The following is a 27,360-nucleotide window of genomic DNA, read 5'->3' as shown; positions in this document are numbered from 1 at the left end:
ACAGGGTATGGGTGCAGGGCCTCTGGCAGGATTTGTGCTGAGCTTGGACTGGCCTTCCAAGAAGATACAATACTGATGTCTGGCTTGACCTGTAAATATTGGTGTGAGTAATGCAGAGATGGCTTCGGGTGTGAGTAACACCGATATACCATCTTGGTACGCACTCAAAAGATGACACTGGAGAATATTCTTGATCAGAATGATGTCATCTGAGCTACAAAAAGCAATGGAAAGGGGGCTAGGTGGGCACTGGTCTGGACGGGCTTTTGTGGCTCAGTCTTGGTGCATGTCCAATCCCACTTTAAAACTTTAATATTTTCCCAATATTTTTTTTGTTTGTCACGGGTTTTACACATTGTATTGTTGTTTGAGAGTACAGAGGAAAATGATGTGAAGAGAATATTTTCTCAGAAACTGTAAAATAGTGTTTATATCATAGTTTAAAAATTAGGTCTCTGAACATTGACAAATATCACCCAGAGTGACTCAGTCAAAAACGTAGGTGTCATATTTGACCCCGAACTGTCCTTTCAAACACACGTTAAGAATATTACTAGAACAGCTTTTTTTCCATCTTCGCAACATTGCTAAAATTCGGACTATGCTGTCTCAGTCGGATGCGGAGATTATAATTCATGCGATTGTTACCTCCCGTCTCGATTACTGTAATGCACTACTCTCTGGTCTCCCGAAGTCCAAAATCAAGAGCCTTCAGCTGCTAAAAAATGCAGCAGCGAGGCTTTTAAATAAGACAAAAAAGTTTGATCACATTACCCCGATTTTAGCTAACCTGCATTGACTCCCTGTTAGCTTAAGATGTGATTTTAATGTGCTGTTGGTATTATACAAAATTATGCATGGACTTGGTCCCTCGTATCTTTCAGATTTAATTTTCCCCTATGTTCCGGTCCGGAGCCTTCATTCTGAAAACGCTGGTCTACTAGCGATCCCAAGAGCCAAGAAGAGATCTGCAGGTTCAAGAGCGTTCTCCATCCGGGCCCCGGTGCAGTGGAATGTTCTCCCCTGAGATTCGATCTGCAACCTTGGTGGAAGTGTTTGAATCGAAGCTTAAAACACACTTCTATTTTATAGCATATGAATAACCTACACTTTATGTTGACAATATCTGTGTATTATTTGCCCTCATGTAGGTTTTAGATCAGGGGATGGTGTCATATTAGTCTGTAGTTTGCAATAGTCTTTGATCTGTGCAGCCCTTTGGGACTCTTTGTGACTAAGGGATATACAAATACACATGACTTGACTTGACTGTAATGATGAAATACAATCGAATGCCTTTTCCTATGTCATCTATATTCATAGGGATCGAGTCATTACACAGAGGATTTGGGCTTTGTATTATTGTTATTATTGCTAAAGTAATTATCGGACCGGGCCAAGAGAATATTGTCAGACATCAAACCAGCTTGGTGTGTCTGAAATATCGATTGCACATGCGCATACAAAATGCTGGTCAAATCCGTAAAATTGGATTCGCGTGATGTTGTTTACTGCTTAATAATGTATACATCTTTGTTGGAGCGAAGACACCCGTGACGTCATACTGGCTAAAAATAACTATCCTCAAGGTTCCCTTCCACCTTAAAAAACACTCCCTCACACGAAACCCCGCCCCCTTTTCGCAAAGCGGAAGTTGACGCTCGCAAACGAGGCCGGAGAGCCTGGTCAAGAAAACACGTCTGTTGTCAACGAGCACCATATAACAGTTACTTTTCTAATTCATGGTGAATTTGCAACCGGAGCAGAGGTAGAATTATAAACATGACGTGTAGAGGGAGGACGGAGTCTGCGACGGGAAAACTACGTGTGTCACTTTTGCTACCTTTTGTCTGTGTTGCTTTCTTCCTGGGCAGCGCTGGCGCCAGGCTACACTGGAGACGAAATGCCGAAGAGATGGTCGAAAATTACGATCGATATTACAATTACGTGGAACTTACAAGGCGCCTGCGGTCCTACGCTCAGAAATACTCTCACATAGCGAACCTATCGAGCATCGGTCGCTCCGTGCAGGGTAGGGAGCTTTGGGTGATGCGGATCACCACAGACCCCCATATAGAATCACCGGGGAAACCCAGGTTTAAATATGTTGGCAACATGCACGGCGACGAGACCGTCTCCAGGCAAGTTCTGGTTTATCTTGTAGACTACTTGCTGTCTAAATATCAAGTGGAACCTCGGATAGCCAAACTGGTGAACACCACGGATATCTATATCATGCCCAGCATGAACCCCGATGGCTTTGAGGCTTCCAAAGAAGGGGTCTGTTCTGGAGACAGAAATGGACGGGACAATGCCAACGGCAAGGACCTTAACCGCAGCTTCCCTGATCAGTTTTCGAAATGGACTACAAAACCAGAGAGCGTTCCCGAGGTCATGGCTGTCATCAAATGGTTGCAGGACAAACAGTAAGTACATTATCAAGCTCACACATAGAAACGCCACATCTTTGACATGAATGTTATAGTCTGCATCAGTAAACACAATCACTTGTGCACTTATAACCCAATGTTAGATCGTCAAGTCCTGTTTATTTGTATAGCCCTTAATCACAAGGAGTCTCAAAGACCTGCACAGACCACATATTATTGCAAACTACAGACTATTAAACTATCCCCTGATCTAAAACCTACACGAGGGCAAGGAAAACGTAAAAACCTCAGCATGAGGAAAATGAAGGGACCGCACATGAGGTAATCCCCCTTCCGGGATAACCTGGCTGCAACAGATGGTGCAATAACAAATAATACTCTGATATTTTCAACATGAAATATAGGTCATTCACAAACTTTAGAGAAGAAGTGTGTTTTAAACCTAGATTTAAACAGTTGCACTGAGGTTGCAGATCGAATTTCAGAGGGGAGAGCATTCCACAGCACAGAAAGGAGAACACTCTCAACATCCCTGGTCATCTAGTCACAAGTTTCTGTACATTGTAACCTCATTTCATAACCCCATGTGGTGTTTTTATTGTTACTTGTTGTCATGTAACCTTCCGGCATCATATCCTTTGTGGGCATAAATCTCCAAACATGGTGCCCTAGGACTGTGTTTTTCAACTGAGACCTCGTCTAGTGTGCCGCAGGAAATTTATCTTTGCAAAAAGCATGCCATTGTTCCATGTATTTGCTTTCTTTCTCATCCAAGTACCTAACATACACCAATATCAGCTGGTTGAATGCAGATTGTTTTCATGTTTAGAATAATATTTCCCTGCTTATGGGGTAGTATAGGGAAATATATTTTAAAACTTGTTTGATAAAGCCATTTCAAATTGCACCATAAAATAATAGATAAAAGTTAAACATGAATTTTGCATTTTCATTAAAAATAAAATTGATGGTATATTTATTTTCTCAACCCACTTTTATGTAATTTTTGCAAACCTCAAGTGTTATTTGTGTTATTTTTGAAAAAAAAAAAAAAACCAGATAAACATTAAGCAAAACTAGAAGCAAAAACACTATACTGTCAATATAGGCAACATGATAAATTAATCTTTAACAAACAACAACATGAAATTGGTCTCGAGAATTTTTAAACATTTTTACCAACTTGGTTGCCTTGAGATTTTTTTTCATGAAATATGCAGATCAAAAAGCAGGAAGTGACATAGAAACCCGGAAGTAGTATTATTTCACTGTATTTTTCAACTCAAACACAGTACCGTAACTTGTTCAACAAAAAAAGTCGACGTAAAGACAACACAATATAAGCCACAGCAGAATACTTTTAAGGTATTAAATATAATAATAATAATAATTATAATAATTTCCTTGTATTGTCATTCTGTGTAACAATGTACACAGAACGAAATGTCGATTGCACCTGACCCGTTGTAGCGAGCCGATGCAGCCGCAGCCAACATACATAATTAATAATAATTAAACCTTTCAAACATTATCTTGATTTATATCTGTTTATTTTTTATTTTGGAACGATTTCGAATTAACTGTTCTACAGTTGACAGACATTTGAGCAAATTTTAAACTATTTTTTTAGTACAGTACACGAAAAATACACAATGTGCAAAATGGCTTCCCTACACACCTTCCTCCATTTTTGTAGTTTACACATACAACTAATAATTTAGAACGAAAATAAATAAATGTCTTCTATTCAAAAATACACCCTGCAGTGCCTTGATGTACCACCATTTGAAAACTATGAATATAGAGCAAAACAAATCCTTAGCTTTGAATGACACCGTTAGATGTCTTGATCATGTAGCGGATGTTTCGTACAGTAAAATTACTTTTGTCACTCATATGACAATATCTATTTTTCTACAGTTCTGCTATAGTAATAGATTAAATATAAAATGCTAAAGACATGCATCACCCCTGCGCTTCTTGAACCGAGATCTTACAAGGTTTATTGGTTTTCTAGTTAAAACTGTATTTTAAGGTTTGGTGTTATTTCATTTTCAAAGGCTAATCTAATAATGAAGATGATCATGGCAACTAAAATATATATTCCCTAAATCTTTAGGTTTGTTCTGTCTGGTAACCTGCACGGTGGAACTGTGGTTGCCAGTTACCCATTTGACGACTCGGCCACCCATGAGCAGCAAGGACATTACAGCCAGTCAGCAGACGATAGCCTTTTTCGCTACTTGGCCCTAGTCTATTCCAAGAACCACCCTGTGATGAAGACTGGACAACCCAACTGCCCAGATTCCCGAGACGAGACGTTTAAAGATGGCATCACCAATGGGGCACAGTGGTATGATGTAGACGGTGAGATCGTAATCAATCAAAAACTATTTAGTGTCAATATTTAACCTACTAAAGGAAGAGTGCTCATCGCAGAATGCTATTCATTAGCCCGCTAGAGACATGGAGGGCGCGATTAAAGTCTGTTGTAATGCACAACCAAGAGTGTCATAGTTTAACTGCAATCTGATTGCCTATATGTCATGAGGATATTTAGAATTTTATGTAGGTTTTGTGCTCTTGCATTATTGTTTAATTTGTTGATCAAAAATATCGATCCCCAGAACCATTGATCCAGCCTAATGATTATCACTGCACAGTTAGTGCTATTTTATAAAAATTGTGTGTATTTGTGTGGTATATTTAAAAGAACCATTTTTTACTGATATTATTACTAATTTAATGGTACTAGTAACTTTTTTCCACAGAACAATCAGATTAATCAGCCAAGCTTTTCCAAGCACAGTGTCGCAAGAGCTATCGCCATAACAACATTGTCTAAGGCGTCGTATCATACTTTAAAAATATTTGCTTATGTCTTATCCGACTAGGGAAGTTGACGTTGCTCTGCAAGGGGAATCTGTGTTGTTCAGTAATTTAAACCCATTTCAAAGCCATACAAATGATTAAACTTTACATGCGAATGTACAATGCGGCATTACAGCAGTTGGTAGAAAACAATCAAATTTTATTCAACACTTGATTGTTAAGTAGGATCTTCTAAAGATTTCTGTCTCAAAAATAGTTGTGTGCTTCTTACCTCATAGGTGAATATTCAACATGTTGAACACATTTACAAGACACTAAATGCTCATGAGGTTTTGTCTACTGAGCTTTTGTGAATGAGTTAGCATACTCTACATCAGGGGTCGGAAACCTATGTCTCTTTTCGTGGGTACATATGGCTCAGAGATAAAAGTTTCCCCATGCAGATTGCATCTGTTTTGTTCCGATTCTGATTTGCCCTTGCAAAGCCAATGTAATGCTGTAAAAACAAATGGTTTGGTCCAGTATATAAAGGCCAGTTTCCACTACAGTTTGCAGTCAAGGTGTCACACGAACTAAGGAACCTTTCATGTGGAAATTCATTAAATAATCTGTGGTCACTGTTGATACTTTATGATGAAAACATACAGAAAAAACTGTAAACTCCCCAAAACGCCAGTCAAATACACATAGCAATTTGATTAGGTAAGTGGTAAGAGTGGACAGATTTGATTCCCCCGACCGCCCAAAAAAAAAATCAAACTATTTTGCTATTTTGACTCTTTGGGTCAAAAAGGTTCCCGACCCCTGCTCTACATGTTATAAATGTTTTGTTTTCCCTGTGTGTACATTTAAGCTGTGCTTTTTACTATTGTTTTGTTAGGATTAAGTTGGTTTATTTTGAACCAGTCAGAAGAGACACATAACTGTTTCTTTAGTATCCCGCCTTGTGTTTGTGATTAAAATACACCTCTTGGGTAAATGTGCACCACTAGCTGGTATGCATGCAGTTTTGCTAATAAATGTACATAGTCCAAGTTAATGCGTTAACATATACCTAGGTCGTGTAAATTTATAACCAGTATTTAACACTAAATGGAACTTTAATAAGAACACCCGGCTTTAAGGTTGTGTGTTTGTAATGCGCCGCGTGGGCATTGATAAACTCGCCAATTTAATTTGCCACTGTTACCTTTTTCTATCATTATTTCTAAAATACCTCTTATAAGTGTGAGAAGTGTTGAAAATATGTTTTTATCAACTACTTTTTGTTTTAACTAGTGTTACTCGTAATCCCGTTTTCATCGTCAAATGTGCTTTATTTTCACTATGTTTTCCCAATCCACTTTTTCAGATGGTTTCATGAATTATTATTATACCAATAACAATCTCATGGTTGAAAAATTCTTCCATACGGATGTAATTGTAAATGGCGCTTGTTGTTTACATAATGATGTTGTGAAGTTTTTGGATTGTTTTTGAAAATATTTTAAATTGCTACTAGAGAGTATCCCAGATCTCTTTTTGCAAAAAGTGGGGTTCACCTGAACCAGTTGCTAGCCAATCATAAGAAATAATTTGTTGACGATAACAATTTACAATCAATTTACCAAACACACACACACACAAAAATTTAAATGGACATGATGTATTCGTGCATTTATCAATATGTTATAAATCCTCACTTAGTTTATTTCCTTGTTTGTATTTTTTTTTTTTGTCAAACATTCCTGCTGAGACCAAAAATTAAACTCAGAGCCTTGTTGTATCAAATTATGAATTAAATTGTCTTTATTGACATTGATATAAACGTTGTCAAACATTGTATGCAAATAGAATAGACATTACACTATTTCTAAAGTTGGCTAAGACATCAGCTATACAAACTTTGACAGCTTTATTCTATAAATCCAGGGTGTGACACTTGATCCGGTATTTGAATAAATACGGTTATTTGAGTTTTGGGTAGCTCGACTCAGTCTGCATACAGGGCCATGTTTACCCTCTCAAATCTGTTTGCATCTTCTATTCATTTTAAACCATCGACCTTAATGAAGAAGGGTTAGCTAGTGTCTTTTGTTTGTCAGGTGACAGCCCAATTAAATAGTTGCCACAGATTGTTGGTTTAAAGTTACCTAGAGTACTTTAGGGGTCTTTGGTCCTCATGTTGACTGCTAGTGTTTGTCAAGTCATTTGCAGTGTTTGTTTTGAATGTTTAGTGCATTCCTGAAAAGTTAAGTATCTGCAAAGCTTTTACACGACGACACTTTTAAATATTGAAGAAAGTATCATTTTGGGATATGCAGGAGGAATGCAGGACTACAACTACATCCATGGAAACTGTCTTGAAATTACAATGGAGCTGAGCTGCTGCAAGTATCCCCAAGCTTCAGAGCTCCAGAAAGAGTGGGAGCTAAACAAAGAGTCTCTCCTTGCATACATGGAACAGGTATATATTCATATATTATTTGCAGCCACACTATTTAGTAAAAAAAAAAAGTCAACTGAAGCAACATTTCTAGTTGACACTACTTATTATTTGAAAATCTAGAACAGCCTATTGAAGATCCTTATTGTTCTTGCTTTCACTCTATTTTCTTGCCATTTTTTTTTGGCTAGCTGTTTATTCGATGTATTCTCTGGAGCGACCTATTCATAAGAAATGTATACAATTTCAAACATGTACTTGCTTTTATCATACTTCTGTGCTTTATGCATGCTAGAAACTACAATTGATTTCTTGTTTGCTTGAATATAGATTTCTTACATGCAGAAAAATTGTAATTTCTTGTTATGCACCAAAATGTTTTAGCTGAAGTCTTTTTCAATGATTTAGTCAAATTGTGACATAAAACACAAAACAGGGGACTAACATTCCAGTCTGGCATGTTTTTTTTTCAATGTGGGAATTGTTTTTGGCCTCATGCGACTTCCAGTGTTTAAACTACTACTTAAACATAGGTATTCCATGGATACTTTACATTTGGATATTTACATCTAGTAGTCAATACCCAAATCCACCATATTTGTTTTTGTATCACTGGGGAATTATGAAGTAACACCGAATTGTGTTTTATAATTGTTTTTTTTTTTTACTGGTACTTGTGCACATTTGGTTTGCTCATCTGTGTCATTTGCATCCAAGGTGTATTTATAGGAATATGATGTTATGAGTGAGATATTATTTACCTAATGAAATTGTTTGGGCGTAGGTCCATATTGGCGTTCGCGGCTATGTGAAAGATCACATCAGTGGTTTGGCGCTTATCAATGCAAGTGTAGTTGTGGAAGGTATCAGCCACAACCTGACCACTGGACTATATGGGGATTACTACAGACTTCTGCTTCCTGGAGTCTACAACATCACTGCCGTGGCTGTAGGGTGAGCAAAACCAAAGATTTTTGGTAGAATAGATAAAAATGTGTATTCTTTTAAAGAAAACTCATCTTAGTCAGTATTTCGATGAACTGTTTTTTTAAAAATTCATTGGGTTGAAGTAAGGATTTTCCCTATAGAGATGCTGTATATTTTTATTGCAGGTACACGCCAGTGACGGCTATCAATGTGCAGGTCTTGGATGGAAATGCCACAGAACTTAATTTTGTCTTGAAACCAATTATGGAACCAAATCTTACAGACGATGTCAATGTGACTACCACGGTCACGCCATCAACTACTGATATTCACACCTCTGCCTCAAGTACCAACACCCCTCACACCACCCAGTCCCAGTTGGTAACTTCAGTGAGCATAAAAAGCACACCCAGTCCCTCACCACCTACACCACAACCTGTTCAGCCCCAAGAATTCCGTCACCACAACTATGCTGACATGGAGCTCTTCTTGCGCAAGTACAGCAGTGAATTCCCGTCTATTGTTCACCTTCACTCAATTGGCCGCTCAGTGGAAGGCAGGGAGCTTTATGTGATGGTCATCTCTGATAACCCAACGGTTCATGAACATGGTATAACAAAAACTAATGGTTGTTTCCTAAAGATATGGTTTAAAACAAATTTTTATGTTCCTTGTCCCTTTCTTTTTGCCTAATAGGTGAACCAGAGTTTAAATATGTTGGCAACATGCATGGGAATGAAGTGGTTGGCCGGGAGCTGTTGCTCAACCTCATCGAGTACTTGTGCCTTAACTATGGAACCGATCAAGAAGTCACGGAGTTGGTCAACAACACTCGTATTCATATTATGCCTTCAATGAACCCTGATGGTTATGAAGTAGCCACTGAAGGTATGGTAAAGAAATATAAAATACCATTTGCATCATTTCAAATAACAATCAGAGCACATGCCTATTTTTAGGTATGCAAGTTTTGTTGTCACAAGAGCTTACTGTAATTTGATCATCCTGCTGATTGTGTTAAAGGTCCGTGTAGCTTTTAAGTGTCCCAGAAAACCAGGAACAACTTGCATTGTATGAGAATGTATTTTAATATTTTGAGGAAGTATATCATTAATTAAAAAAAAGCTCATCAACCCTTAGTTTCAATGGTTTTTGCAACAGTAAACAGTACATACTTATCATTTTTTTTGAATGTTTTTTTTTCCTTGAATCTCATGCCTGGGGGTAGAGGTCACAATGTGTTTATATCCACAGGTGATAAGCGAGGCTATAGGGGGCGAAACAACAGCAACAATTATGACTTGAACCGCAACTTTCCCGACCAGTTTGTCACCATTAAAGACCCGAGGCAGCCAGAAACTATCGCCATGATGAACTGGCTGAAAAGCAACCCCTTTGTCCTGTCAGCCAATCTTCATGGAGGTACAAAATGCTTTTTAACAGTTCTTTACTAAATTTTGGATTTTAAGTTTTTCTATGTTTTTCCTGCTTTGGGATTCATACCCTTTCTTTATAGGTTCTTTGGTGGTCAACTACCCCTTTGATGATGATCAAGAGAGCAAAACCCGATACAGCAAGTCACCCGATGATGAGATTTTTCAGCATTTAGCACGGACATACTCACAGGTAATGAAGCAAATCGCTGCTTCATGCTGGTGTGTTTTCTTCTTATGGTTTATGCTCAAACAGAAAGAAACATGGGAAGGATTATTCATGAACTTTGAAAATGTTTGAGAAACAGACTTACAACAGTATTCTCGTCTTTTTTTCTTTGTGTGTTTTAATGCACTTTCAGGAAAACCCTTTGATGCACAGCGGGCATCCTTGTGCGAGGATGTACCCAGGGGAATACTTTGCAGATGGCATCACCAATGGCGCTAGTTGGTATAATGTCGCTGGTGGGTTGATGGACACACAGATTGCTAAATGACAAATGAGTGCAAGAGAATAGATATTCCTTGTGCAAACATTGAAAGAACATCTAATAGAGGACGTATTAATACAATATTGTTGTAAAATTGCAACATAGTTTGGCATCTTCAGAACAAATACTTGTGTTTGGTTAATCTCGTTGTTGTTGAGGCCTGGTTGCTAATTTTTCGAACAGAATATTTCACTATCTTGGATTGGATAAATCCCATTCAATCCACAAATATGCAATGTTGCCTTTAGCAAGTCTATATTCAGATAAATTATTTTATTTGAATATCAAACTTACAGAATCATTCGTTGTAGGGGGCATGCAGGACTGGAATTACCTTAACACCAACTGTTTTGAGGTGACTATTGAACTCGGTTGTGAAAAATACCCCTGGGCCAAGGATCTGCCTAAATATTGGGAACAAAACCGCCGATCTTTGTTTGAGTATATGCATCAGGTAGGTAAAAAAAAGCATGTTATATGAACCCACATTGTTTTCCCTTAATCACTGTTTTTTTGTGGAAAACTCAAGGTTCACCATGGAGTAAAAGGGACAGTCTCTGACATAAAGGATGGAATGGGAATTCCGAATGCAACCATCCAGGTGGAAGGCATCGACCACAACATCACAACAGCTAACACTGGTGACTACTGGAGACTGTTAGTCCCTGGAACTTATTCAATCACTGCCTCTGCTCATGGGTAAGATTTCAAATATAAGTTTACATGTAATACAATTCTTGTACATTTAAAAGTGCCGCATTTGTGTTTTAAGATATCAATCTGTGAGGACATACGCCACAGTATCCATGAATGGAGCAGAAATTGTGGATTTCCGGTTGACACGGCTTCACTCAGAACCGAATGGCCTGTCACCTTCTGGGCCCCAACCAACTCATAATCCATCTGAGGAGGAGTTTGAGAGCTTAATCAAGGAACTTTCACTTGGCCAAGGTTTGGAAAAGTTGGTCAAGAGCACAGACACAGAGAACAATTTTAGATTCCGCGGTTACAAGGAGATGTCTGCGTTCCTGCGAGGTCTTACCCTCAATTTTCCCAAAATTACGTCTTTGCAGAGGTAAGGAGGCTTTGTGTCTTAGACCACATATAGATGCAAAACGTTTATACAATGTGCTTTATTTCTATACAGTTTGGGCCATAGTGTAGAGTTTCGAACAATTTGGGCTCTGGAAATCTCAAACAACCCAGGAGAGGTTGAGCCCTCTAAGCCCAAGGTCCGCTTTGTAGCAGGGATCCATGGTAATGCCCCTGTAGGAACAGAGCTGCTCCTTGAATTTGCTGCCTTGTTATGCATCAATTATGGCAAAAATTCTGTCATCACAAGGGTGAGTCTAGAAAAACTCTGCATTTCTCTTGTCACAGATTTATTACTCAAATTGAGGTTGAAATGTTCTTTGTGTAGACAGCACGAGTCAGCCCCTAATAAGTGTGTTTCCTCCCCTTTAGCTCATCAACGAAACAACTATTGTAATTGTGCCATCAATCAACCCGGATGGAAGAGAACAAGCGTCGGAAAAACAGTGTGCCTCCACTCAAGGCTTTAGCAATACTCGTGGCAAAGATCTGGACACAGATTTCTTTGGTCAGGAGTTGCATTTTCAGTAGAAAAAAAATCCATCAGATTTGGAGAGGTTGTAATAATTATACGTTTCTTTTTTGTCTGTAACTTCCCTTTTTTAGGCAATGCTTCACAGCGTTCTGTGGAACCACAACCTGAAACCAGAGCAATGATGGACATGATTTTAGATAAAGGCTACACGCTGTCTGTGGCCCTAGATGGAGGATCCCTCGTGGCCACTTATCCTTATGACAAGCCTGTCCAATCAGGTAATGCAACAGCCCTGTTTCCACTCCTATCCAGCTTCAAGTTTAGCTTCAGTAGGCTTCATCCACCTCTGAGATCCAAAAGTAGCTTCCTCGGCCAAAATAAGTGCCTTTTGTTAGGTAGCTCATGAACATTGTTGATACACAAGGAATTAGTTTTGGATATTAATGATTCATGGTACAGCTCTCGAACAACCTAATGTGGCATCTGATTAGGTAAACTAGAAATGTAATTGTGTAATGTGTTTAATTCATAAATATGCCCAAAACTTGTTTTCATAAAATTTCATTTGCTTTTTAAACCCATGCTCATTTTATTACTTACACAATATATTTGGCATCATTAAAGCTATAAGAAATTAAGTCTACAAGCATAATTGTAAACTCTTAAGTTGCCTAATATAAATAGGTCACGGTGTCCTCAGTCCATATTAACAAGTCAAAGGAGAGTTATCTAGCTGCAACTCTAAAAGATTTGGGTGAGATACTGCTCAGCAACACAAAATAGCAGTATTTCTAACATTTTGTAAATTATTTCTACAGTTGAAAATGAAGGCACCCTGAAATACTTGGCCAGCGTGTATGCCAACAATCACCCCAAGATGCATCTCGGCAACTCTGGTTGTTCAAATAATGGCCAGGGTAAGCTTTTTCAGTTTTATTCCACTGTATGTTTTTTAATTTACCGTAAGTATTTTATCAGAACCTTGGACATGGTCTGTTGCATTTTAGAATAAAATCAGATGTGCACGTGTTTTATATGTGAAATGGCCTTTGACCCAGGAGGGTTATATCTGATATGATGGTTTTTTTCCCCCTTTTCTGTCCCTTCAGCAACAAACATTCCAGATGGAATTATGAGGGCAGCTGAGCGACAAAGTCACATGGGCAGCATGAAGGTGGTTATCAATATTGCTTCAAATACATTTTTTTAATGCAGGACATATTTTAAATGTAAACATTCCCCTCCCCCCAACTGCTTAAAAGTGACATTGTTTATATCTTAAAACAACCCATATGCAGAAATTTACTTTATGAACCTGAAAAGACTATTTACCTACTTTGAGTGTCATTTTGGACATTTACAAGAATTAATATATTTTTAATCTATTGTATGAATGGTTCTGACTTTGAAATGGTTTCTCGGAGACTATGTTTCAACAAATCCCAATCACACACAGGGTAGAATTCAAATACAGTGGAACCTCAGTTTTCGAACGCCTCTCAGTTTGCACAAATCGGTGCTCGACCAAAAATTGAGAAATTCTTGCTTCGCTGTTCGGTCCAAAAAAAAAAATCGGTCTTCGAACGCCGGTAATGTCTGAGTGCGTACGCTACGGTGCGATGCTGAGCTGCGCACGGGTGTAGATGGCCCCCACCCCTCGTGACCAACTTTTATCACCTGTGTTACAATGTATGTGTTTCACCCGGTGCGGTTAGAAGGGGGCACCAACTGTCAATGTAAACACTGAAGTATGTCACTCAGCTTTACCGGAAACTTCAGTGTTTACATTGACAATTGGTGCCCCCTTCTAACCGCACCGGGTGAAACACATACATTGTAACAACGTGCACACGTGCCTCTTTTTTTGCTTTTGACATCGAGGAACGGGGTAAGAAATCCTATTCATAATTCTTTACTTTATCCTTTTTTATTTTTACACAGTCATGTTAGCGTAATCTTTTGTACGGAAGATTACGATAACGTGAACGTACGATTAACCTGGGTTAGCTTTATGATTCGAGGTAAACATTCAGGGTGTTGGAACTGAGCCCAAAATACAGGGTGTTGGAACGGAGCCCCCTTACCAATGAATTGCTAGCCACTTGTGGTGCTAAATGACTTGTAAACGACCTGATTTTTTATTTTTACACGTTCATGTTAGCGTAATCTTTCGTACGGAAGATTACGATAACGCCAACGTACGATTAGCATGTGTTAGCTTTATGATTACGTTGATCATTCATGCTAAACATTCAGGGTGTTGGAACGAATTAAAACGATTTTACATTATTTTTAATGGGAAAATTGATCTTCGGTGATGGACCAAATCGGTTTTGGACCAGGCTTCTGGAACGGATTATGGTCGAGAACCGAGGTTCCACTGTAGTATATTTTTTAAAAGCACACAGATTGCCACAGAAGTGAAAAATGCGAAAGTAATTGTTATTCTTTTTTTTTTTTTTTTTTCAATTTTCTTGCAGGATTTCAGCATGGACTTTGGTCACTGTCCAGAAATTACAGTGTACACTGGCTGTTGCTTGTTTCCTCCAGCTGAACAGCTTGCCACACTTTGGGCAGAAAACAAGAAGCCTCTTTTGAGCATGTTGGTGGAGGTATGCTCCAATTTTTTTAGAATATTTTATTATTCTTTAATGCATCATGTTTCAAAATGCCTAGAAAAAAAATCTGACTTATTACCAGCTTTTAACTTGGATATATTTTTGGCTGGTTTTCATTTTGCTTTGAAACAAGCTTCAACAATAAAAAATATACATGAAAAAATATAGCTTATCCATTAAAAAATACAATTTTCTTTTGTTTGGTTCAAATGATGTTATTAAAAATTAAGCCAACATTTAAAAGGACAAATTTATACTTTTATATTTAAAGATGATTTGAATAATCAAGTGAATGTGTCCAATTGATAAATTCCGTATCGCAATTGTTCGATTATTTTTACTGCCGTTTTTCCTTTAGCTTAACAGAATTCAGTGTTGACAAATTCTTTGAATCTTCTCTAGTCAATAGCAAAATTCAAATTGTTGTTCTTTGGTTATTTATAGTGCATTACAAACATATCATAAAACCTCATGCTGAGGTTTTGAGTATTTCCTTGTCCTCATGTAGGTTTTAGATCAGGGGTTGGTGTAATAAGTCTGTAGTCTGTGTAGCTCTTTGAAACTTCATGTGATAAAGGGCTATACAAATAAACACTACTTGACTATTTTTTAAACTGTTACTATAATAGGGGCGGCACGGCAGCTGAGTGGTTAGCGCGTCCGCGGCACAGTTCCGAAGTCATGGGTTCAAACCAGCTACCAGCCTTCCTGTGCGGAGTTTGCATATTCTCCCCGTGCTTGCGTCAGTTTCCCCTGAGCAGTCCGGTTTTCTCCCACATTCCAAAAACATGCATGTCAGGTTAATTGGCCGCTCCAAATTATCCCTTGGTGTAAATGAGCGAGTGTTTTCCGTCTGGGTGCCCTGTGAACAGCTGGCAACTGGTTGATTATCCTCTGCCCATAGATAGCTGCACCCCTGCAACCTTACTGAGGATAAGCAGTGCAGATTATGGTTGAAGGGATGGTTACTATGTCACAACTTTAACCCATTCAGGTCCATAAAGGAGTACGGGGAGTGGTGCGAGATAAAAGTGGGAAGCCCATTGTTGGTGCCATCATCGTCATGAATGGAGGAGTCCGGGTTTTCACCTCAGAGGGTGGTTACTTTCGGGCCCTGCTGGCACCTGGCAACCACAACATTGAAGCTGTTGCTGATGGCTACCAGCAGCAGCGCCAAGAGGTACACAATCACATTTATTTTCTATATTACATGCTCCATTATCCTGATTATATCAAATTGAGTTTTGTTGAGGTTATTTGTGGCTGTGTTAAGACAGCTTTTCAGCCATCCATGTTTATCAAAATATTTATATACACTGTGTATAAATTAAAATGGTTACTACAAAAGTTAGTTTTCTCCACCAGTAATTAATAGTACAGTGGAACCTCGGTTTTCGAACGCCTCTCAGTTCGAACAAATCTGTGTCCGACCAAAAATTGAGAAATTCTTGCTTCGCTGTTCGGTAAAAAATCGGAGGTCAAACGCCGGTAATGCGTACGCTAGGGTGCGATGCTGAGCGGCATACGGGTGTTTTAGCCCCTTATTATGCCTCCGAAGAAAGTCGGTGCAAGCAGCAAAGTTGCTAAAGGTGAAAAAAGAAAAGTAGTGCGTACAACTATTGCATTTAAGAAAGAAATTATAGCCAAATATGAAGGAGATATGCGAGCGCCTTCTGCTGACCACCACAAAGGTAAGAAAACCTATTCATAAGATTACGATAACGCGAAGGTACGATTAGCCTGGGTTAGCTTTAAGTTTACGTTAAACATTGAGGGTGTTGGAACGAAGACCCCTTTCCAATGAACCGCTCACTTGTTGTGGAGACCCGGGTGCTAAATGACTTGTAAACGACCTGATTTTTTTTATTTTTACACGTTTATTTTTGGGGAATCTTTCGGAAGATTATGATAACGCGAACGTACGATTTGCCTGGGTTAGCTTTATGTTTACATTAAACATTCAAGGTAAACATTCAGGGTGTTGGAACGGATTAAAACGATTTACATTATTTTTAATGAGAAAACTTATTTCGGTGATCGAACAACTCGGTTTTCGAACAGGGTTCTGGAACGGATTATGGTCGAGAACCGAGGTTCCACTGTAATTTATCTACATATTTTACCATGGGAAATGATCCTGTCTGTGTGCTGTGCAGTGTAGTAAAACCCAAACTTCATTTGTATTATGTTTACTGGAAATACAATAATCCTGACTTGCGGTGTCCCATGGGATTGTTTTCCAATGAAAGTAATTTACCTTAGCTCAAAAAAAAAAAGTTTAAATAATTGCTCCACAGATTGGTCTTAAATATCCCTATATTATATGCAAGTAACCGTTCATTACATTTGAAGTATTGCACAAGATGTTTAAAAACTTGATTCAAATTGATTTTACAAAAAAAAAAATTGGGGAAAATTTTAGTCATTGTAATTGGGCACCTGTCTTCAAAAATGGTGCTCTAGGACTAGTGAGAATGTCTAGTGTGCTGCAGGAAATTCTCAATTTTTTGCAAAAAGCGTGCAATTATTTAGGATTTTTTTCCAGTGCTCTTTAGTAACCAAAATTCAGCTATATCAGTAGGTGAGCCTGTAGATTTTTATATAGGAAATATGATCAAGAGGAAGCACTAGGAAATACAGCAAAAGAACTTCATTTTCTTTTATTCCTTTAAATTAAAAAAAAAAAAGTTAAACCATAATATAAATATTTTGACTGGCAGATACTGTTTGCTCTATTTTTAAATAAAAAAAGACAATATAATCAAATTTAAAGGTTTAAAATTAAGTGAAATGAAAAACCTCTTACATAAGGAAAACTGCTGTCAATTTAGGCAACATAATTTAAGGTTTGAATAAAAAAAAAAAGCTAGTCATGTTTTTGATGGACAGTGGGCCTTTGATTCTTGTAAGTGGCCCTCGGGACCTAAGGTTTGAATATTTGTAAGCGGAGAAAAAAGGATTACCGCTACAATATAAAATGAATGACGGGTTTATTCTTGTCGATTTTAACTGAGGTGCTAAGTTTATTTGTAAAGCGGTTTTCTTTTCTATTATAAGCGCTCAGTTGGTCTAAGTGTAGTGTTTCCATCCATTTTTTCATATAATTTAACAACTTTTAAATTGGGTAAAGCTGGACATTGATTTGGCTGATGTGAAAACAGCACATTCCTATTCAGTTTCAGCTACCCTGAGTTAAATGCTTTCAGCATACGCTACAATGCTAGTGAAATTGCATTGGAAATATTTGAGACTTAAAACATTTAATGCTTTTATTGTGGAAAACCTCCATTACAGTCGATTTCTATTCTGGGTGTTGTGCGAAGCAGGCAAAACCGCTCCACAACATTCACTACTTCTTGTGCTTCATATGTTTGAAGCATCGGGTAGGCCAGTTCTGTAAACAGATGCTCCTTAATAGTGCGTCCCAGCTCCAAGCTGTACGGTCTTCGGTTTCCACAATGATCAACCAGCAAGGGGTCCACCACTAAATGATACATGCGCTGATATTCTTCCACTGTGAAGCCGTGGATCATTAAAGGTCCAGATTCTGGTTCTGATTCGTACGTCACAGCACGGTTGGAGTAGACCTCATGGAGGTCGGGAAGAATTGCTGCGTTTCTTTTGTACCGGTCATCCAATTGTCTTTGCACACAATCAGCGTTTGTTTGCTCATTCCACAGCTCCAGATCAGTTATCGGCGCCAACATATAACTCCTTTCCTTTGTCGATTCACCATATTTCTTGGGGCCTCTTATAAGCCGCCTCAAGCCATAGGAACTCATCTCATATGCAGCATCTCTGGAAGTGTAAAATATCTTTCAATGGATCGGCTTCATAACAACCAAATCAGATTTGTTAAGCACTTCACCTATTGAATTGCCACTCAGTCTTAAATAAAAACATTCAGTGTACAATAAGACAATCTTCTATTTCTCTGACCGAATCAACCGACATACTTAATACACACAAATGATTGTTTGAAAGCAAAAACAAAAATAAATGAAAAAAATTATCACAAGGGCACAGACCAACCATGTGAGGAAAGGGACCTGCGGGAGACTTGTGCTCACTGATGGCGTCAGGAAAGGATTTTAAGCCATTGAACCACACCCTACTGGGTTGTACTTTAAATTGTTGAATTTTAATGTTGATTGGAAGTTTAAAACGTGCTTGATATTGGGTACAGTGCTTAAAAGTGCTTGAAATGTTTGCAATGTGTCACACGTCTGCTTAAAAATGACTGCGACACTGCCCTCTGGTGGCTTTGCCATTGCATTTCCTCCTCGGTGATTAATGGCAGCTGACAGTAAGTATGGCATTGCCAAATGAAGCGTCATTGCCCCATGCTGGTCTGCCTAAGAGGACTAGTGCATGCTACACTTAAACAGCAGGATGAAATGTACGTATTAGAGACATTTGTTATGAGCCATGCATCTTACAACAGAAAATGTAAGTTGCATATTACCATAATTTTACCGAACATTGAAGAGATTAGTCTCAGATTTGCACATGTTGTTCAGATTGACCAATACATATGCCATTTACTCAAGATCTAGCAATTATGTGTTGATAAATGCTCACGCAAGATTTTTTTTTTGAAATTGCATTTGTGGATCCGAAAAATACAAGATTCACTCCAGATTTTGGAAAATGAAAAATAAGTGTACAAACCCTGCTCGCAGTGTAGTCCCCTTCCCCTCACGAGAAAAATTTAGATTGAAAAAACTGCAGAAGTAAAATATGTTACACTAAAATGGTTAGCAGTTCAATAAATCAAACTTAATAAAAATAACACATATTAAAAAAGATTATATGAAATCAAGTCATGCACTTACTGTTTTGCATACAACGTTCGAGGAGTATTTTCAGGCAGCATCGCTGAATCTTGATCTGGGTTATTTTCAGTCCACGCAGTATAAATTTCACAATTATTCCTTTTATAAAATGGAAAAAAAAATACTCTCACTTGTTGTCTGTTAGTGTCATGAGCTGAATGAAGGAAACTGTTGTATAAAGAATTAAATAATATATATTTTGAGTCAAAGATAACTAATTCCTGTTTGAGACTCAGAAGCCAATCTGTTGCCCATTATATATTGAGTAATCACACCTGTGTAGGTGGCTCTCTAATGAGGCGGTGTTGTCTCTTTAAAAAAAACAACCATAACATTTAAAAACAAATCGTGTTTCTTTTCCAGGAGCAATAAGAACCAAGGAAATATTTTACAAATGTTAGGTTCCTACTCATTTTTAAGAATGGCGCTCAAAGTTAATATTAAATTAATTAAAAAACATTTTGCATTGAGTAGCAATTTAGCGGGACAAATACAGTGTTTGTTAAAAAAGACAAAAAAGACAGTTTGTTTATAGTTTGTTATTCTTAACCTTTTTTTACGCCATGCACACTCATTCCAATAAAAACTATTGTGCCACAGAGTAGGTCGAAAATATTTAAAAAAAAAATGTTTTTAAATTTATTATGTTGCCTTAATTGACAGTAAGTTTTTTTGTATTTTTGGTCACCATGGCTCATGTGGTAACAGAGCTTATTTATTTTGGTTCGTAATTTTGCTGTCTTTTAAATTTTTTTTACCTGTTTTTCAAGGACTACTCAATTTTCACGTGTTTTTTTCTAGGAAAATTGTAATAATCATGCGTCTAAATATGATCAAAACTTTGATTTTTAATTTTTCTATATTGTTAACATTTTTTTATCCCATTATTCTTTATTTCTATCTTGGTTTTCTTAAAAAAATAACAAAAATATGATTTAAAATGAGTAGAGAATCTGCTAGTAGGGAAAAAAAACATGAAATATTATGTTCCTTCTTTTTCCAAAAAATAAGAGAGTAAAAATACAATAATACAAATAATAATAAATTAAAATTCAGTGCATGATTTTTATTTTATTCAGTTTTTATTCATCTTGTTTTTTTCTAGAAATTATAATTCTATAAATTAACAAAATTAACTGCTTGTGGATTTTTTTAAGCTCCTTTTTTTGTGAAAAAGAATTATAATAAAATTGTACAAATAATAATAGATCTCTGCAAGATTTGTATATTATTTGGTTTGTTTGTCTGCTTCTTACTACCCCTTTTCGAACATATTATGTAATGTTATTTTGTTGTTGAGTTATTGTTTTTGTTCTGTTTTTTATTTTGATGTTCGAATAAAATTTTCATTCATTCATATATATATATATATATATATATATAATTTTTTATTTTATTTTATTATTATTATTTTTTTTTATAACTGCGCCTATCTGCTTACTCTTATCAGCAATGTTCCGGCCACTGAGTGCATTAGGCTTGAGGGAAGGGGGATGGGGGGGAGTGTTTTAGTTTTTATTCCAGGATAAAAATGGTGAAACTAAGAAAAGGACTGTTTCAAATACAGCCCAAAAAAGATGAAAAAGGAAGAGTTTATTTGAGCGCTTCCAAAAATTTGACATACTTGCACACACAACAAAAGGAGCTGCAATGATGATTTCATCCAGAAGACTCCGTCAGCAAGTAGAATATTTTGAAGTTACGTACACCAACTTTAAAATGAACAGAAATTACTTGACAGTGCTGCAACTGGCTGGCAACCAGTTCAGGGTGTTCTCTACCCGCCGTTTTTTTTTTTTAAAGTAAAATTAAGAAAACCTAGTAAAATCATTAAAATTATGTGGAAGATTTTTACTTTGTTTCTATATTTTTTTTGCTCTGCAATCTTAAACATCTTCATCAAACAAAATAAGTTGTTAAATATATGTCTCTGTTATACCTCATGAGCAAATATTTAGGATAGAAAAAGAAAACCAAATAGTAATCTGCTGCCACCTACTGATATAGATGAATGTTACAGTTGCTCAGCTGATCGCAAGAAGAAAGCAAATATACTGTGTACAATAGCATGCTTTTTTGCAAAGATAAATTTAAATAATTTCCTGTGGCACACTAGACTGTCTCAGGCACACTAGTATTCTCAAACACTCTGAACGAAAAATACTTGGTTATAGATTTTTTTTTAATTAGCAGATATATGCTGCTATTGTTGTTGATAATGGTTGCGGTGTGTCTGTTTTTTCCCTGGCACAGGTGGTAGTTTCCTCCTATGAAGCAGCAAGCTCCATCATTGTCGAGTTTGACATGGATCACAGTCTTTTCGGTCTGCCGAGAGAATTTGTCGTTGCAACTGCAGGTAAATAAACAAAAAAATACAAATTCAAGTTAACTAGTTAGTACCAAACTAATTGAGAAATTTTCACTGCACATGTGTTTTGTTTTGGGAAAAAATGAGTGATAAAAACCCAACCCACCAACCCACTTTGTTTTCAAAATAAAAGAAAAACTAGGGAACATTTTAAAACACTATACTAGGATTTTTGGAAAAAGACAGTGTATTCGGTTTAATAAGTTAACAAAGATCATGCTAAAGACTTTGTTTACTACTGGTTTAAAAGAAATTGTGATTTTTTTTTTTTTTTCTATCATTATTGGGAACGGGCAAATACAGTAATCCCTCGGTTATCGCGGTTAATGGGGACCAAAACTACCAGCGAAAAGTGAAAATCCGCGAAGTAGCGACGCCCCTTCAAAAATGCTTAATTTTTTTTTTTTTTAATTATTTTATTTTATTATTATTTTTTTTTAGACCTGCGAAGCTCTGAACCCGCGAACGTGGAACCACGAAGTAGCGACGCCCCTTCAAAAATGCTTAAAAAAAAATCATTATTTTATTTTATTATTAATAATTTTTAGACCCGTGAAGCTCTGAACCCGCAAACGTGGAACCACGAAGTAGCGACGACCCTTCAAAAATGCTTAAAAAAAAAAAAATATATATATATATATATATATATATATATCTCATCTCATCTGATCAGCTGCACCGCTTATCCTCAGTAGGGTCGCAGGGGTGCTGGAGCCCATCCCAGCAATCATCGGGCAGTGGGCAGGGGACACCCTGAACTGGTTGCCAGCCAATTGCAGGGCACACGGGGACAGACAACTCACTCGCTCAGTCACACCTAGGGACAATTTGGACCGGCCAATTCACCTGAAATGCATGTCTTTGGAATGTGGGAGGAAACCGGAGTGCCCGGAGGAAACCCACGCAAGCACGGGGAGAACATACAAACTCCGCACAGTAAGGCCGGGAGCTGGATTTGAACCCACGCAGGAGGTTCCCACGACCTCAGAACTGTGCCGCACACGCGCTAACCACTGCGCCGCCGTGCTGCCCTATATATATAAATATATATATATTATTTTATTATTATTAATTTTTAGACCCGCAAAGCTCTGAATCCACGAATGTGGAACCGCGAAGTAGCGAGGTCCCACTATACATATACCAATTATCATTGCTGATATCTGACACTTTTTGAGGTTTCTGCTATCACGATGGCACTAGTATTCTATGTGCTATAGAGGCCATTAAAAATCAGGTAACGGAAATGAATGGAATAGTACACCACCATTAAATACATTCGATTTTAAAGGAACAGTTTGTACTATTAAGCGTCTGGTAGGGAAAAAAAGAAACTCTATTCATTTAAAAATACATCATTGATTTCAATAATAATCAAAAATGTACTATTATAGAAAGCATATAACGAAACTCACATTAAGGGAGCTCACATGATTGTCAGCTATCTTGCTGCTATGGGTACCCAAAATCTTTGGCAAAAAAATGTAGAAGAAAATGCAATTTCCCTTCGGGGATGAACAAAGTATCTATCTATCTATCTATCTATCTATCTAGTTTGGTCATTTTGAGTCCCTGTAGTTTGTATTATTCCTTGTGCTTTTTAACACCTATTTTCAGTTGCACTACACAATAGAAAACAGTCAAATAAGACACGCTGTCCCTTTAAGGAATTATATTATTTGGGGATTTAAATGTATTTTTTTTTCAAAATATTAGTTACCTTTGAAAGAGTGAAGTAAAATAATAGAATAATGGTATTTGTTTGTGGTATTGTTAAGTACTCAAAAGTTGGATATGAGTCTGAAAAAATGTTATTGAACATTTACTAATATTAGCTCTACAAGTGTTTTTTGCTTCTCATGTTTCTTTCCTATATTTTCTTTTCTGTAATCCATTTGGAGGAATTATAATTGTCTTCATTGTCATTAGTAACAACATAATGAATGTTGTTTTCCTCAAGATTCGACGTGGCACTTCTGAATAAACATCTAAGAAAATACTTTGAAGTGAAAAATAAGATTTTAAAAAAGAATATTAGGATAGATAGGCAAATATTTACAAGGTAGTGCTTGGAGACTGGCCTAAGGTGCAAGTGCATCCGAAAGCATAGCAGGTCTTGCTGTATATGTTGAACCTAGAATTTAAATGGTTATAGTCATTTTGTAATGAAATAAGAGGTGACTCATTTTAAAGATCTAAAAATAAATCGTCTGCATCACATCTTTGCAGAAATGATATCTGAGTCCCTGCGATGACATGTTTTTTCCGCAGCCGCCTCCATGACGGCATTGGTGGTGACGGCGTGCATCATCTGGTGCGTGTGCGCCGCCAAATCCAATCGGCAAAAAGACGGATTCCACCGATTGCGACAACACCGAGACGAATACGACGACGAGATCCGGCTTACGTCCATGGGCTCCAAGAAGTCTCTGCTCGCCCACGAGTTCCAGGATGAAAGCGAGAGTGACGAAGAGACGTTATATGCCAACAAAATTTGAGACTTTGCGACGTTTCATGTTTCCTCCTGCAGGATAAAGCCCGGGACAGCAAGACTTATTGAACGGAAGGCATTATCAGCCTCCTCGTGGATGCACCAAGACTGAGAGACGCTTTTATGCTAGACTAAAGAGTTTTGAAAGCCTGCTTTGTTGTTTATGGGATTGTTGCCATCAGTCACAAAATACTGAATTGTCTTTTTGTGCTCTGTCCAAACCGATCAAGTGGATCCTGTGCGCCAGTCACTATTTCTAGCTAAAACTACAGAAGCTCGTTGATTTGTTTCTTCTGTTCATTTTAAAATGTGGCACATCAGATTCCTGTTTCCCTAGAGGAAATGTCCCAATGTTGTGCCTTGGCTTCTTTGGTGCTGCAATGCAAAAAGTAAAAAGGAGTTTGGGCCTGCAATATTTTCATCCCTCCTATTCTCGGGTGGGAGGAAGAACAATATGAATTGGGCTTTCTTTGTTCTCATGTTGCACTATTCCTTTGCTGAAAAGGGGTTTATGAATTGTCTCAGTTGGTGCAAAACATGTCTGCTCCCTTTGCACTGAAGAGAGAAAATATGACAACTGAGAACAAATTACATTTCAATGTCTGTTTTAGCTTTCAAACCCTTTTTTTAAAAAAAAAAAAAATATGGCTCTGTGTCAAGGATCATCTCTAGAATGTGAGGCATGGTAAAGATTTTTTTTGTGTTCATAATAAATGTCCAAATTTACACATGATTGTAACCTGACCTAAATTACCACAGTTTTTTGTCACGTGATAACTGTCTAGTTTCCTCTGCCTGATAAGTATTTTTAATTGCCACTCCAAGGACATGCACTTCTTCCCCAATATGATCAATAGAACATGGCGAAAATTGCGGCATAGACGGACTAGACCGTTATTTTCACGTTTGGCATTGTCACCCTGACCCAAATCCGATTTTGAGTTTCTTGCTCTGCTATTAATAGCACAAACTCCATACATATTTGAAACTTTCTTCAGTTTATATAAAATAATTGCCTTTATTTCATTTGTCAGAATAGTTTGTTTAAATACAGCTGCTTTCAGTAACTCTAATTCTTTTTGAGAGGGCGTGAATGAGTGTTTTTCTTCTTACCATGTCACATAAGTGAATTGAAAGTTGTGAGAATCATGCAATGCTGTTTGAAAGATTTAATGTGCGTCGGAATGTATGTTTGTCACGCGTGAATGAGAATATTTGCAGTTATGATATTGCCAACACCAAAATGTTTTCATGTTAATGTGCTCAAAAGCTCACAGAACAATTTACACTGTGTCACTGTTTGTTTTTGGATGAATATAAATCGTTTCAAGTGATGCACAACGATCATGTTACGTTATTGAAGATGGTCAAGAAGGGTTTTATACGAAAGAAACTAAAAGTAATCGCTGCTGCGGTTGCAAGAGTTATGAATGGCCTTAAATTTTATAATGGTGTAACAGAAATTTACTGTTTTTTTCGGACTAGTAGCCGCACCTAAAAACTACATGCATACAATACTGTGCATTTTATAACCTGGTATGATTTACAACCCGGTGCATCTTGTATACAACTAAATACTGGTGGATTGGATAGGAAATGTAAACTGTATTTATTTGTGTGGGGTTTTACGATATGCTACCCTTTTTGTGCAATGATTGATCATTTAAAGAACATGGCTGATTCTAGTCACAGAACATTGCATGCAACCGGAATTGAATCCAGGTAGAGCGGGTAAGAATCCTGAAACCTAACCACAAGACCACCAGTGATACTGACGATATATGGAAAAATATATTTTCTCTGAACACACTATTTTTACTCACAGTGCCAGAAACGAATGTTATAGGGTGGAGAGATAAATAGCCCTATTCACCATCACAAAATGGTAAATGGTCTGCATTTATATAGCACTTTTCAAGTCAATGAAGACCTCCCAAAGCGCTTTACAATGTGCTTCACACTTACCCATTCACGGAGCGCTCGTCTTGGGATCAAGAGGTCTCAGGTTCGATTCCCGGCTCCTCCGTGTTATATGTCGAAGTGTTCTTGGGCAAGACACTGAATCCCTAATGCCCCCAATAAGCAGGTAGGCGCTTTGCATGGCTGACTCCCTATTGTTGTTTCCCTCGTGTTTTTTGGGCGTTTTTCTTTTCTTTTAGGACGACTTTGCTTTTTCCCCTAATATTAGTTTCTGGCACTTTGAGTAGAAAATAGTGAATATAATAAAATACAAACTAAGGTAATTTGTGTAAGCAAGTGTATTTTATTTACCAGATAAACAACAAACAGTTCTTTCTCTGCATATTTTTAGATCTTTCCCCACTTCCTGTAAATTCAGTGATGCTTTTTATTCAGAGCTTTGCAGTATCCTAGGCTATATTTGAAAAATAAAACAAAAAGTAAAAAGATTTTTTTACGGCGTGTACAAATTGAAATGATAGAATGAAACGTATTAAATACGGGGGGGCGTTTAAAACTGACACTCATGGTACAGTGCAGTACAATTATAATCTGTTGCGAAACACAGTGGGACCTCGCTACTTCGCGCTTCAACGTTCGCGGATTCAGAGCTTCGCGGGCCTAAAAAATAATAAAATAAAATAATTAAAAAAAAATATATATATATATATATATATGTATATATATATATATATATGTATATATATATATATGTATATATATATATATATATATATATATATATATAATTATATATTTTTTAAATTTAAAACATTTGAGCATTTTTGAAGGGGCGTCGCTACTTCGCAGATTGTCACTTTTCGCGGTTGGTTTTGGTCCCCATTAACCGAGTCTAAAAAACAATATTAATACAATTTAAAAAAATGTTTGTTTTTTTAAAGGTGCGCCGCTACTTCGCGGATTTTCACTTATCGCGGGTGGTTTTGGTCCCCTTTAACCGCGATAACCGGGGTCCCACTGTAGTTTGTCATCGACTGTACTGCAGTCTTGCATGTGCGGTTGC

The 27,360-nt window shown here is 37.3% G+C and overlaps 2 protein-coding genes across 2 annotated transcripts; one reads left to right on the top strand and one right to left on the bottom strand.

The window, feature by feature from the left end:
• The first annotated feature begins 1,653 nt into the window (after nt 1–1,653).
• On the top strand, nt 1,654–25,718 carry cpda (carboxypeptidase D, a). The gene is made up of 21 exons (XM_088345132.1): nt 1,654–2,426; nt 4,510–4,757; nt 7,526–7,668; nt 8,432–8,601; nt 8,760–9,184; nt 9,271–9,462; nt 9,829–9,996; nt 10,091–10,200; nt 10,370–10,472; nt 10,810–10,952; nt 11,028–11,197; nt 11,271–11,573; nt 11,646–11,841; nt 11,963–12,098; nt 12,197–12,343; nt 12,884–12,982; nt 13,175–13,239; nt 14,546–14,677; nt 15,678–15,863; nt 21,772–21,874; nt 24,158–25,718. Exons 1-21 carry the CDS (start codon nt 1,783–1,785, stop codon nt 24,382–24,384), a joined length of 4,110 nt encoding a protein of 1,369 aa, XP_088201258.1. The 5' UTR covers nt 1,654–1,782; the 3' UTR covers nt 24,385–25,718.
• On the bottom strand, nt 17,939–19,792 carry LOC148358619 (uncharacterized). The gene is made up of 2 exons (XM_088345133.1): nt 19,519–19,792; nt 17,939–18,481 (listed from the first exon to the last, which is right to left on the bottom strand). Exons 1-2 carry the CDS (start codon nt 19,557–19,559, stop codon nt 17,953–17,955), a joined length of 570 nt encoding a protein of 189 aa, XP_088201259.1. The 5' UTR covers nt 19,560–19,792; the 3' UTR covers nt 17,939–17,952.
• Nucleotides 25,719–27,360: the final 1,642 nt, after the last annotated feature.

The sequence above is a fragment of the Urocampus carinirostris genome, chromosome 10 (assembly GCF_059441175.1).
Source record: "Urocampus carinirostris isolate Australia breed hairy pipefish chromosome 10, RoL_Ucar_1.0, whole genome shotgun sequence".
Classification (NCBI taxonomy): Eukaryota; Metazoa; Chordata; class Actinopteri; order Syngnathiformes; family Syngnathidae; genus Urocampus; species Urocampus carinirostris.
The sequence above is the reverse complement of the archived record's forward strand: the minus strand, read 5'-3'. Positions and strand labels throughout refer to the sequence as shown.

What these genes read in the sequence shown, in the direction of transcription:
- cpda (XM_088345132.1), top strand. Translation starts at nt 1,783, where the DNA reads ATGACGTGTAGAGGGAGGACGGAGTCTGCGACGGGAAAACTACGTGTG. An exon ending in AAAATTCTGTCATCACAAGG is followed by an intron (nt 11,842 to 11,962) that starts GTGAGTCTAGAA and finishes CCTCCCCTTTAG; the next exon opens with CTCATCAACGAAACAACTAT. An exon ending in ATTTGTCGTTGCAACTGCAG is followed by an intron (nt 21,875 to 24,157) that starts GTAAATAAACAA and finishes TTTTTTCCGCAG; the next exon opens with CCGCCTCCATGACGGCATTG.
- LOC148358619 (XM_088345133.1), bottom strand. Translation starts at nt 19,559, where the DNA reads ATGCTGCCTGAAAATACTCCTCGAACGTTGTATGCAAAACA. An exon ending in CGAACGTTGTATGCAAAACA is followed by an intron (nt 18,482 to 19,518) that starts GTAAGTGCATGA and finishes TTACACTTCCAG; the next exon opens with AGATGCTGCATATGAGATGA.